The sequence below is a fragment of the Sorghum bicolor genome, chromosome 5 (assembly GCF_000003195.3).
Source record: "Sorghum bicolor cultivar BTx623 chromosome 5, Sorghum_bicolor_NCBIv3, whole genome shotgun sequence".
Lineage (NCBI taxonomy): Eukaryota > Viridiplantae > Streptophyta > Magnoliopsida > Poales > Poaceae > Sorghum > Sorghum bicolor.
Window position 1 is genome coordinate 12,637,442 of NC_012874.2, and position 13,692 is coordinate 12,651,133.

Sequence of the window (13,692 nt, forward strand, 5' to 3'; positions counted from 1 at the left end):
AGATTTTTGTGAACCAAGAAATCCAGCACCTAGGGGTATATTGCCTATCCGTAGATTTGCTGGTCCGAGTGATCCATCCAACCAAACACCAATGATTCATGTATGGTCCAATCCCATCTATGCAAATCCAACCAACCAAACACATCCTTAGCATGCATAATGGACCTCGTAAATTGTTTGGAGTTTGGGATGTTTACTCTTAAGTCCCCAGTATGTAGGCATTGCTTGTTAGTGTGTATCACGATACAAGGCAAATTAAGACCCTAGTTAGGGCGAAATTAAATTGTGTCCCCTACAATTATGTAAATACATGATCTTGGCTTCCTTTGACAGGGATTATTGGCTCTATTGCACAAGAACACCAGACTCTCGCCCTAACTTGTGTCCATCCCTAATTCTGAGCTTACTATTTTGAAATCCTTTGCCGTACTTGATAACATGACCAAAGATTTATGCTAACAACCATTTAAATTGACATGGCTAGCACCAGGTAGAGTTGAAGGTTTGAACAGTACTTAGATTGGCTAAATGACCATTTCGGCAAACATTTGCGGTAATGCTTCCTCTTGAGTCCTACCTACGTCATTTCCATGAGCCGATTAACAATGGCGAGATTGATGAACTGAGTGGAGCTAGGGTATATGGTGTTTCCGCACATCATATGCTAAGTTCATCTAGCTATATCGGCTTATATCAAGCTATAAATTGTTTTATATAAAGATTCTTGCCTTTAGTTTTTTAAAAGCATTATCATCACTTGATCATTACAAGACTTAAGTAAAAGACTAAAAACATAACACAGCTCATGACTAATGAGCGAGGGAAATAAAGTATACATTATTATGCACATAGTTATAACAAAACAGGAACCTGGAAAATAAATTGTTGTCATTTGTATGTTCTACATAAAAGCTGACAAGATAACCTTGACATGATTCTTTACTTTGAGCTACAAAATGTTTGTGATGAAAATTGATTTTTACATATTCTCATGTATAGTTCATTTCATTTATATTGTTCTGATGTTTATATATTGCTAATAAGATGGCCTCCGTTTATATTTCCATCCCGATCGAGCCATCTATCGAATCTATGAACTAAACATATGCTCTCTGACATATTCACTTTTCATGTCGCTCATTTGCTTTGGCCCAAAGGAAGATGTAGGTCCCAACAATCACCAGAACCGTCCCGATGAGGCTGCATATTCATAAGACGGATCAACTTGGTACAATCAATTGCGATACATAATGTCATAAAAATGACTCATAGTGCTAATTAGCTCTTTTTTTAGATAACGTGCTAATTAGCTCTTAGCTTATTTTTAAGACTAACAGATTTCAGTAGAAAGCATTGTTAGATAAATACTGTATCTTTTTTTTTTTTGTTACTGAAACAAGAGAACAGAGCATGGATAAGGGGAGATACATACAAAACATAAAAGAACAAAACTGACCTTCCAACGGTGATGTCGTCACCAATGAAGATGGAGCCTAGCACAACAGCGAATACCACAGACAATGGGCTGAACATTGGAGGGTATGATGGGCCTTTCTTAGACACAGCCCACGAGTTCATGCTGTATTTTAGTGCCGTTGCAAGTGCCCCCTGCACCCAAATTTGTTGCATGGTTAATTCCCATATGGAATGGGTTGAATGGATCATGTCTGGTCACTTGTTAAATTAGCTGTGTCAGGGTTGCCAATATCTCAAAACGATATCTGGTTTGCACGAAAAACTATCATCAGTGCTTGTAGTAGAAAATGCATGTGTATAGATAAATTACTGAGTAAATGACGGTCAGAAGGTTTATATCCCATCCTATCTTCCAGGCGTTGTTGTCCCTCCTAAATATAACTCCAGCAAGTGCAGTTTGAAGCCCTCCAACTAAGCACGTAGTCATGGATGACCAATATTTGTACGGGTATACCTTCAGAACCTTCGACTGCAACCACATACGAAAACAGAACAAAAAATACATTATGATTCACGAAAAAAGAGAAAATTACATTATGAGCTAAATAAGATCACTTCAAAATTGAACATATATATGACAACAATGATTGTCACGAATTAAAGCACGCCACTACCTGAATTAGGTACCAGCAAGCAAGAGTGAAGCTACTGCCTGTCAACAAGATTGTTCCACGTAGCTGATGATGATTTGCAACATCCACAGGCACTTCGTTGTGATGGTGAAGAATAGGGTTCCATAGATGCAGAATCTTTCCCTTGTATAGACTGATGATCATCGTGCCTCCGACCGACACCACAACTCCTGCGATCTTAAGCGATCCTGGCACGGTCATGATTCGCAATGCCTCCATCCTAGAATGCAAGAATTGAATAATGCACGCAGAGATTATGCAGTTGTGTTGTAAATGCTTGATCACTATCAACATAATAGAAACAGAGAAGTTTTGTACCTGAACACGAAGGAGAGTATGAAGGTTGTCAACGGAACTAAGTTGAGGAATATAGTGGCATATGACGCCGTTGTGTCATGAAGGCCGTAGTAGAATAGGCTCATTGGTATGGCATATCTGCAGGACATTTAGGTACGTTAACACACAAGTCATGTTCAAATTCATACCACTGAAGACTTCAAGCTGTCAGTACCAACGACTTAGCTTTCTGAATCATGACCGTTCAGGTTGACCTCAATGATTTTTTTTGTAGTGTAATAGTTTTTACGATCGATCTCTTTTATGTTAGACAGCAAAAATTGGATATAACCGGCGGTGTTATGATTCAAAAGTCAACATCGATTTGCTAGGGGAACACAAATATATATATCCAAAACATTATTTCTTTGCTTATAGTATTTTTAAACATGTTGGTGGCCGGAACAGGGCAATATTTGTTCGGAACCTCTCAGAATAATTAGTTAATGAACATATATTTACAGGAAACATGCAGTTTACCCGATGAACGCATTAAGGAAGATCCACCCAGCGGCGTGCCAGTCCATCTCTTTCCACTTGCCCCTACAGAAGTGATGAAAATAAGAATACATATTGAGTTGTTTGAAACTACAAATGAGTTTGCAATCCTGCTATATATACATCACTAGCGCAGGTAGGTTTTTCCGTTATCGGAAAAGGCATCAGTAAAAGTACCTAAAATCGCCAGGGATGTTGTTTAGTCATCTAGAGCTTGCTACTAGCTACCTCTATTAAACGATTCGACAAGATTATAATTTATTGCACTAGGTTTCTAACCAAAAGAGTTAGAAGTAAAACAGCTCTTTCTCCAACATCTAAGAATTTGTTTCACTAAGCCTTTGTTTCAAAATAGCTTCAGTTCCATGCATGGGTGAAGCAAAACTGTACCATTTGCTACTATATATATACACGTATCTCAATTTTTTGAAGGAGCGAACATTACTAGAGCTTTCTTTTCTTTTCTTTTCTTTTTTCATGACTGTGAAGCAACATCAACTTAATTATAATGCAATACTAATAACAGCAAATGTATCTAGTTTAATTTTCCACGATGATCGAGTAGACTAGCGTAGCTCGCTATGTCGCGCGCATTGGCTACACATATATTACTAGGGATCGATGATGATGGCGGTGGACGACCGAATGAAGAGGCTGCGGTACGTGAGGAAGCTAGTCACACGTACGGTACCTCTCTCGGAGGAGCGCGATGGGGAAGATGATGGCGGCGCCGAAGAGGCTGCGGTACGTGAGGAGCGCCAAGACGAACATGCCGCCGCCGATGGCCACCTTGGACAGCAGCACCATGCCCGTGTTGAACAGCTGCACCAGCACCATCGCGGCCGGCGCCTTCCACGCCGCCATCTCCGGGTCCTCCTCCGCCGGCGCCGCCTTCATCACTTTCACTTCTGCCGCCGCCGCGCCACCGCCACCGCCAGCGCCGCCTGCCTCTTCGTCCACCATCGCTGTTACGTTGATTTTTTTTTTCTTTTTGGTCTTGCTCTCGGTCCTCAAAATGAAGACCCTGTTGCTAACTGGCCGTCTCTCCGATCTCTCCATATCCAACTCTCCAACAATACGTATATATCTCCGGCGGTCGTCCTCCTGGCGTCCGGCCTCGCGTACGAGCAGTTCACGGCTGGATCAGGCCGCCGGACGAGTGCACGGCGCCGCCATTGCAGAACGTGTATATAGCGCGATTTCGTGCTCCTTGTCCTTGGGCCGGGGCGACGTGCATGCGTGTTCCCAAGTGAAGTCTTGGACTCTTTGCACGTATCCACTCAGATGGATCCAACCGAGAAGTCAAAAGATCATTAAATTTAACCAAATTTATACAATATGTTATATACAGTTAGACTTTCAATTAAGTTTAGTATGAAAATATATTTCATGACTAATATAATGATACTTATTGGTCAATATAAATATAAATATTTTTTAAATTATATTTGGTCAAAATTAAGATATCTTCGATTTCTCGCGATGCAAGGGTTACATTTTTTTTGGGACGGGGGTAGTACCACATGACCAGACCATTCGGATCGCGTGTGCTTGACGATTCTTTCACTTGTCAGACTAATTAATCTTCGAGGAACTTTTTGTAACATTCCTTTTAAGATAGTTTCTAAAAATGGATCCTTTTATGCAAGTGCAACACGATGTATGCAAAGCTAGTGCATGTATGGGCCACGGTATGTATCTGCCATCGCCAACAGTATTTCTTCAATGCACTCTCTATAAATCTTCGTTTGGAGGGTCATTCATATTCTAACAAAAAATCGCTCTCAATATCTACCTGACCTCCAAAAGCTTCGGAAAGCCAGTGCCACGCTCCAACTTTGGAGAGTGAGAAACAAGGAATAGAATATGATGATATTTAGACATTATAGTTGAATAAGTTTGTTGTAGGGGTTCTCTTAGATAAAATTCACGGTGGCCGTCAAAGTTCTCTGGAGGTATCATTTAGGACCTCAAAGTCTCAAAATGTATTTTTGGCTCTCTAAAGTTGTAACAGGTCCCATCTCGGTCATAATAGGTATTATCCGACCTGCTATCCTACATGGTAAGTCGATGCCGCACTTACATAGAACTGACAGATGAGACCCATATATATTTTTTTATAAAATCTTGGATGAAGGTCATTTCTGTATGAAAGTTGTAGCCTTCTATGGGATTTACAATTTTATTTCTTGCTTTATTTTTTTTATTTGAGTCTGTTAAGATGCTCAAAAAATAATATAAAGTTTCAGCAACATATTAATTATGTGCCAGGGCTTGTCGCCTTTCAAAAATTTATACTATGGTATTCGATAATACTTTGTACATAAAAATTGTAGCTCTTGATGAGATCTATAAATTCCTAATTGTAGCTCTTAATAGAGAACCCCATTTTGGCAACACTATTCAAAGTGGTGGGGGGCCTGCTTTGAGTCAAGGGTATTCAAATGAATACTGGTTATTTTTGTCAAATAAATTGTACTTATATAATTTGAACATTTTCAAGTTATGATCAATGAATCAAATATATAAACCTAGATATAATGTTAATTCAATGTTGCACTTTGTATTTATTATATATATATAATTAGTATTATGTGAAAAACTAAGCTTTATCATCTAAAAAGGAACTATCTATTATCTTAGTATTTGGTCAATCAAAAAAGGGTCCACATTTAATCTACAGGTCTAGGAATTACCATATTAACTGAAGAAGATGACTAATTAGAGTGAAATTGGACTACCTATAATTCTTTATATAAAGAGATAAACTATTATCATTATTAGTGGATGATGTAGCACATTGATGTGGATAGCTAAACACATGTTGTAGTGGATGATGTGTCTCACTGACGTGGACATCACAAATACATATGCTAGTGAAATTGTAATAATTATATGTGCTAGTGGGTTGCTGAGATGGACAACTTGCATGTAGAGATAAAATATTAGTGGGATTTAAAATTATAAGACATAGATATAGATTACCAACTACTGCCATTACATAAATTTAGTCCAAAATGCCCTAAAGCCTATCTGCCACTACCCAATAATATACCATTATCAAGAAAAAAATAAAACTAATAAAAAATAAAGAAAAACATACTAGTCATACTTAATTTATTTTATAAGTGGCCCCCGAGCGGATCCAGAAGAAGGAGGGAGCTCTTACAGTCCGGCCATTCAGACCACACCACATGCATAGATAGAGTGCAGGAAAAATAATTTCACAGTGATAGCAACTTGCAGACAGAATTCGCGAAGGCGCGATGCCTCAATGAAAGGTCGAGTTCAAACGGCTAGTGACACGTGGCTGACGTCTGAGCACCGGACGCTGGGGGTTGAGCGTCCGGTGCCCACGTGTTTTGTCCAGTGAAGGGGCAACGGCTAGTTTAGCCCTTGGGGCTATAAATAGAAGTGGTGGCCGGCCTTGGCCAGTGCTGAGCACCCCTAGGGACTTAGTGTCCATGCTTGGGGAGTGCTAGTAAAGCCTCTAACTCACATATGCTTGAAAGTGATCATCTGATTGTGTGAGTGAGCGATTCTAGTGCGTTGCATTGAGAGATTGCATAGAGTGGCACTAGGTGTTCGTGTTGCAAGCCGGTGGTGCTTGTTACTCTTGGAGGTTGCCACCTTCTAGATGGCTTGGTGGCTTGTGACTCCGTCGAAGCACGCAAGGAGATTGTGCGGTGCTCTGGAGAAGAGATTGTGAGGGGTACGGTGCTCACCCCACGGGGATCGCGAAGAGCAACTCTAGTGGATTGCTTGTGGCTTGGAGGATCCTCATCTTGAGAGTGGATGTGTGGCACCCGCTGAGGGTTTGGCTTTGGAATGCCAATTAGCTCGTGATCCATCAAGTGGGTGTATCGCCACAACGAGGACGTAGCTTGGTGGCAACCAAGTGAACCTCGGTAAAAATCACCGTGTCAACATTGTCTACTCTTCTCGGTGGTTTGCATTCACTTTACACAAGCTTGTTGTTGGGTACCATAATAAGGGATACCCAAATCAGAGCAATGAAAAACGCAAAAAAAAACATACTAACCACAACCCTCAGGGCCTCGGACGCAAGTTCCGACTCGCCCGACCCCTCAGGGCCTCGGACGCAAGTTCCGACTCGCCTGACCCCTCAGGGCCTCGGACGCAAGTTCCGACTCGCCCGACCCCGTCCAGGCTCGGGCACCGGACCCCACTCCACCTGGGCAGCAAGACTTTCACCGCACGGCGCCCGTACCCACGACATGACAGACGCGATGGCTTCCATACCGCAGCAGGGCAAGGCGACAACTATTCCAACCACCCTGGGCACTGCAGCATCACCTTTTTCACTATGTGCCCTTACCTCTTTCACTGCAGCGTACAGCCGCACAGTAGAAAGGGAATGGGAGAGGTAAATCAGCACCACTATTTGGGGTCTTTTCCCACTATTGACGAGATGTGAAGCAGTGCTGGCGATCCGACCCCCGCGACCCCTACAGGGCTCGGTAACCCTCCACAGGAACAGCCATGCCGTCAACCATCCCTCAAGGACGAGATGGACCAGCCTCAACAGGGTCGGAACTGTGGTCTCACCATTCAATAAAAGACATCTACTCATGTAAATACCCGGCCTTCCCTTGAGGCTATAAAAGGGGAGCCGGAGTTCACAACTAAGGATAAGTTCAGAAGGTTCACACACGCAACACTCTTTCACAGAGCAGCAGCCCGCACTCTGTCCACTCCAAGCTGAGACCTGGGACTTAGCCCTCTCTCGCAACCAGCTTGTACCCCCTACTGCAAGCACCTTTGGGTGCAAGGTTATACAGAATCCACAGCCACACTGGACGTAGGGCGTTCTTGGCCCGAACCAGTATAAACCCTCTATGTCTCACTTGCATCACCATCCAAGCTTGGTCAGTCACGCAGACTTATACTTGTTAGTGCCTAGACCGCGAGTCTAGACGCCGACAGTTGGCGCGCCAGGTAGGGGCCTTCTGCGTGACATTCACCTGTTCCTACTAGGAAGGTTTGGATGGTGGACGGATTTCGCCCGCTCCGTCGCGGCACCATCATGGTGTTTGGGAGTTTGGAGTTCATGTCGCTCGGTTCCGGCTACGACATGGTCCTCCTCCCGCCACGTGACGACGTCGAGCCTAGCCCCGAGCCGATCCCACCACAGTCAGTGCGTGGGAGACGTTCGGGACACCATGCGGGGGGCTCACGAAGGGGGCGTCAGAGATCTAGGATCTCCGACCCTACCTCTGAGGCTAGGACCCGTCCGGCCTTTCCCCCGCATATTCCTCACCAGGTCGCCCGATCCTCCGGCCCGACAGGCGCTACAGGAAGGGCTCGCAGGGCATCAAGCCCCGGTCTCAGGACCAACAGAGGATCATCGCGGCCTCCCGTTCCGTCCCGGACGAAGGGGAAGGCAAGGACCGCACCCGTCCCCCGCAAGGGGGACAAAGGGGCCTCAACATCCCGTCCTCCTCCACCTACGGATGAAGGAGCAGCAGCGGCACCTCCTGAGTTACCTTTTGGGCTCAGGAATGCCGCCGCCACCTACGCCTCTTCCGTGAGCACTTCATTAAGTGCGTACGCGGAACTTCCAGGGCACCATTTGAGGTCTACACTGGACCTCGTCTCCACACCGCCCGTCTCATCATACCCAGAGGACCTAACCTCGGGCGACGACGAGTGGGCCGACGCTGATTTCTCCGGGCGTGGCGACCCGGAGACTTTCATGCGCTTCTTGGAGGCCAGCAACTATTGTCTCGGCTACTCCGACTCCGACGGCGGAAGCTACGATCCGTCACGAGAGTGCTTCAACTTAGAAGTCGGAGGCACGCCGCATGACGCCCAGGGGGACGCAGGGCCTTCTAGACAAGAGGACACAACTCCACCCCCCAATCCAACTCCCGGAACCAATCCCGGAGCCCGTGGGGTAGCATCTGCCCCCGCTGGGGGACACCGTCCTGACCTCGCACAGCTCGATGAGCTGGAGGCCAGGCTCGAAGAAGAGCGCACATGCCTCCGCCAACTCCGCGAGGCCCTGGTCCGAGAGCCATCAGGCCGCGGGGATGGGGGCGAGGCTAGACGCCGCGCCCGTGACGTCAACCGCCGTATCATCGAGGACCAGGGGGGTGACGCCCCAGTCTTCAGCATGGCCAGCCAAAACGTGATAGCCGCTGCGCTCCTCCTCAGGGCGATGCCCGAACCATCGACCCCTGAGGGAAGAAGAGTGCGCCAGGGGTTACGTGGCCTCCTGGAGCAGGCTGTGGTGCAGAACGTGGAGAGTTCTGCCTCACAATCCCATAGCACAAGACGTCGTGGGGACCGACCCCCCCCCCCGAACAAGGCACCAACGGTGCAGGGTCCGCCGCTCCCTGACCCCCAAAGGGGCGACAAGGCCCCGTCGGTACACGAGCGCATCGGAGCAGGCGCAGACGTGCGGGCCACCCTCGAGGCCAGGCGACGCGACAGGGACGAAGCCGAGTCCCGGCGTTACCGACCCCGCCGAGGTGGGAGGTACGACCCCGATCATGATCGCAGCACGTCACCAGAGCCTCCGGGTCCCCGCGTCTTCAGCGAAGCCATACGCAGGGCCAAGTTCCCGGCGCGATTCCGACAGCCCGCTAACCTCACCAAGTACTCAGGGGAAACGAACCCTGAGCTCTGGCTGGCGGATTACCGCCTAGCATGCCAGCTGGGTGGCGCGGATGACGACCTTCTCATCATCCGCAACCTCCCCCTCCACCTGGCCGATACGGCCAGGGCATGGCTCGAGCACCTCCCTGAGCGCATGATCCATGACTGGGCTGACCTGGTCAGAATCTTTGTCGGAAACTTCCAGGGCACATACGTGCGCCCTGGGAACTCCTGGGACCTCAGGAGCTGCCGGCAGAAGCCTGATGAGTCCCTCCGAGACTTCATCAGGCGATTCTCCAAACAGTGCACCGAGCTCCCCAACATCACGGACTCCGACGTGATCGGAGCCTTCATTTCCGGTACCACCTGCAAGGAGTTGGTGCACGAACTCGGACGCAAGACCCCCACGAGCACTAGCCAGCTGCTCGACATCGCCACCAACTTTGCCTCAGGCGAAGAGGCGGTCGGCGCCATTTTTTCCGACGGCGCAGCCAAAGGGAAGCAGAAGGCCGAGGCCACCGAAGCCTCAGGATCACGTGACCCCAAGAAGAAGAAGAAGGGTCGCAAGGGGAAGCAGGGTCAGTCGAACGACCACCTAGTCGCCGCGGCTGATCGCAAGAACCCCAAGAGGGCTCCCGCTGGCCCCGGCCTCTTCGACGAAATGTTGAAGAAGCCGTGCCCCTATCACAGGGGGCCAACCAAACACACCCTTGAGGAGTGCACCGTCCTCCGTCGGTACTATACCGACATCATCGCCAAGGAGAGTGCCGAAGAGCCTCCCAAGGATGACGACCCCGAGGGGGAGGTTTTCCCCAAGATCAAGAACTGCCTTCTGATCTTTGGGGGACGCGCGGCTCGCCTCACTACGAGTCAAAGGAAGCGCGAACTCCGAGAAGTCTGCGCAGTCAGCACAGCCGCGCCCTCGTACCTCAAATGGTCTGAGAGCGCGATCACGTTCGACAGGCAGGATCACCCGGATCGGATTCCCAATCCAGGGAGCTATCCGTTGATCGTCGACCCCATCATCGCCGAGACCCGTCTCACTAAGGTGCTGATGGATGGAGGCAGCGGCCTCAACATACTCTACGCCGAGACTCTGGCCCTCATAGGGATCAGCAAGTCCCGGCTAAGGAACGACACTGCACCATTCCATGGAGTGGTGCCGGGACATCGTGCCCACCCCCTCGGACAGATCGATCTGCCCGTCTACTTCGGGACCCCCGACAACTTCAGACGAGAGGTCCTCACTTTCTACGTAGTTGGGTTCCCAGGGACCTACCACACCATCCTGGGACGACCATGCTACGCTAAGTTCATGGCCATCCCTAACTACACCTACCTCAAACTCAAGATGCCAGGGCCAAAGGGCATCATCACCGTCAGCACGACCAGTCAGCACGCCTACCAATGCGACGTCGAGTGCGTCGAGCAGGCCGAGGCTCTGGCAGAATCTCTGGCCATTCTTACCGGCCTCGGCGACTGCGACCAGGACGTCCCCGACCCCAAACGTCACGCCGGGAGCTTCGAACCGGCGGAGGAAACTAAGCTAGTCTTCCTCGACCCCAGAACCTCAGAGGGCAAGGCGTTAAGGATCAGCTCCAGCCTCGACCCCAAATAGGAAGTGGTGCTCGTCGACTTTCTCCGCGCAAACACCGACATATTTGCGTGGAGTCCCTCGGACATGCCTGGAATACCGAGGGAAGTCGCCGAGCACTCCTTGGACATCCGAGCCGGCTCCAAGCCCGTGAAGCAACGCCTGCGCCGATTAGACGAGGAGAAGCGTCGGGCCATCGGGGAAGAGATCCACAAGCTGCTGGCGGCCGGATTCATCAAGGAGGTATTCCATCCCGAGTGGTTAGCCAACCCCGTGTTGGTTAAAAAGAAAAATGGGAAGTGGAGGATGTGTGTAGATTATACTAGTTTAAATAAAGCATGTCCAAAGAATCCCTTTCCATTGCCTCGTATTGATCAGATAGTTGACTCCACCGCGGGATGTGAAATTTTGTCTTTTCTTGATGCTTACTCCGGCTACCACCAAATCAAGATGAAAGAGTCCGACCAGCTCGCGACTTCATTCATCACCCCTTTCGGAATGTATTGCTACGTAACCATGCCTTTCGGCCTCAAGAACGCGGGGGCTACATATCAACGATGTATGCTCCAGGTTTTTGGGAACCTTATAGGCAAAACGGTGGAGGCTTACGTAGACGACATTGTCGTCAAGTCCAGGAAAGCAAGCGGCCTGGTTGCCGACCTGGAAGAAACATTCCGATGCCTTAGGGCGAAAGGGATCAGACTCAACCCCGAAAAGTGCGTTTTCGGGGTCCCCCGAGGCATGCTCCTTGGGTTTATTGTGTCTGAGCGGGGAATCGAGGCCAACCCAGAAAAGGTCTCGGCCATCGCGAATATGGGCCCCATTCGTAACCTAAAGGGAGTACAGAGGGTAATGGGATGTCTAGCCTCCCTAAGCCGTTTCATTTCTCGCCTCGGGGAAAAAGGGCTGCCTCTGTATAGGTTACTTAGGAAATCTGAGCACTTTTCCTGGACCCCTGAGGCCCAGGAAGCCCTTGACAAGCTCAAGGCTTTGCTCACCAACCCTCCCATCCCGGTGCCCCCCGCCGAGGGGGAACCACTACTTCTCTACGTCGCAGCCACTGATCAGGTGGCCAGCGCAGCTATCGTGGTCGAGAGGAAGGAAGAGGGGTACGCCCTGCCGGTCCAGAGGCCGGTATACTTCATCAGTGAGGTACTCTCCGACACAAAGACCCGATACCCACAGATCCAAAAAATACTCTACGCTGTAGTGTTGGCTCGGCGCAAGCTCCGACATTACTTTGAATCTCACCCAGTCTCAGTGGTCGCATCTTTCCCTTTGGGAGAAGTAATTCAGAACCGAGAGGCCAACGGGAGGATTGCCAAATGGGCCATAGAGCTCATGGGCGATGGGGTCACTTATGAGCCTCACAAGGCCATAAAGTCCCAGGTCCTGGCCGACTTTGTGGCGAAATGGACTGGGACTCAGCTCCCACCCCCACAAATCCAGCACGAATGCTGGACCATGTACTTCGACGGGTCTTTGATGAAAACTGGGGCCAGCGCAGGCCTCGTCTTCATCTCGCCCCTCAGGGTAAGGATGCGATACGCGATCCGACTCCATTTCCCTGTTTTGAATAATGCAGCAGAGTACGAGGCCCTTGTTAACGGTCTCCACATCGCGATCGAGCTTGGGATCAAACGGCTTGACATCCGAGGTGATTCTAGACTCATCATCGATCAAGTCATGAAAGAGTCCAGCTGCCATGACCCCAAGATGGACGCGTACTGCAAAGCGGTTCGACACCTGGAAGAAAAGTTCGACGGCCTCGAACTTAACCACGTGTTAAGGAAGTATAATGAGGCCGCCGACGCGCTCGCCAAGATGGCATCCGAGCGGGCCACGGTCCCCCCGGATGTTTTCGTCAGCGACCTCTACAGACCTTCCGTCGACTACAAGGACGACGGGGGGTCGGACGAACCCCCCAGCGAACAGAGTGCCGACCCCAGAGACGCTGTCGCTCAAGAACAGGAGGCCATGGACATCGAGCCAGAGCCAACTGCATCTGACGACTCGCCTGATTGGCGCTACCCTTTGCTTCAACGCGTGGTCGACGGCACTTTGCCCCTCGACCAAGCCGAAGCAAGGCGCGTGGCTCGTCGTGCCAAGACCTTTATCCTCCTTGATGGGGAGATATACAAGCGAAGCCCCTCGGGCGTCCTCATGCGGTGCGTCCCACGTCAAGAGGGGGTCAAGCTCCTACAGGACATTCACTCGGGGGCTTGTGGCCATCACGCCGCGCCTCGGACGTTGGTAGGAAATGCCTTCCGACAAGGTTTCTACTGGCCCACCGCCGTAGCCGACGCCACAGAGATCGTCAGGGCCTGTAAGGGATGTCAATTTTATGCCCGGCAGATACATCTACCCGCTCAGGCCCTGCAAACGATCCCCATCACCTGGCCTTTCGCTGTCTCGGGCCTCGACCTGGTCGGGCCTCTGCAGAAAGTGCCCGGGGGCTTCACACACTTACTTGTCACCATCGACAAGTTCTCCAAGTGGATCGAAGTCCGACCCATTACAAGGATCAAGGCTGAG

At 49.5% G+C, this 13,692-nt stretch overlaps 1 protein-coding gene across 1 annotated transcript; it reads right to left on the minus strand.

Moving 5' to 3' along the window:
- On the minus strand, nt 874–3,994 carry LOC8065871 (WAT1-related protein At5g64700). Its single transcript, XM_021461814.1, has 7 exons — nt 3,634–3,994; nt 2,925–2,987; nt 2,427–2,543; nt 2,091–2,328; nt 1,787–1,945; nt 1,457–1,608; nt 874–1,200 (listed from the first exon to the last, which is right to left on the minus strand). Exons 1-7 carry the CDS (start codon nt 3,903–3,905, stop codon nt 1,122–1,124), a joined length of 1,080 nt encoding a protein of 359 aa, XP_021317489.1. The 5' UTR covers nt 3,906–3,994; the 3' UTR covers nt 874–1,121.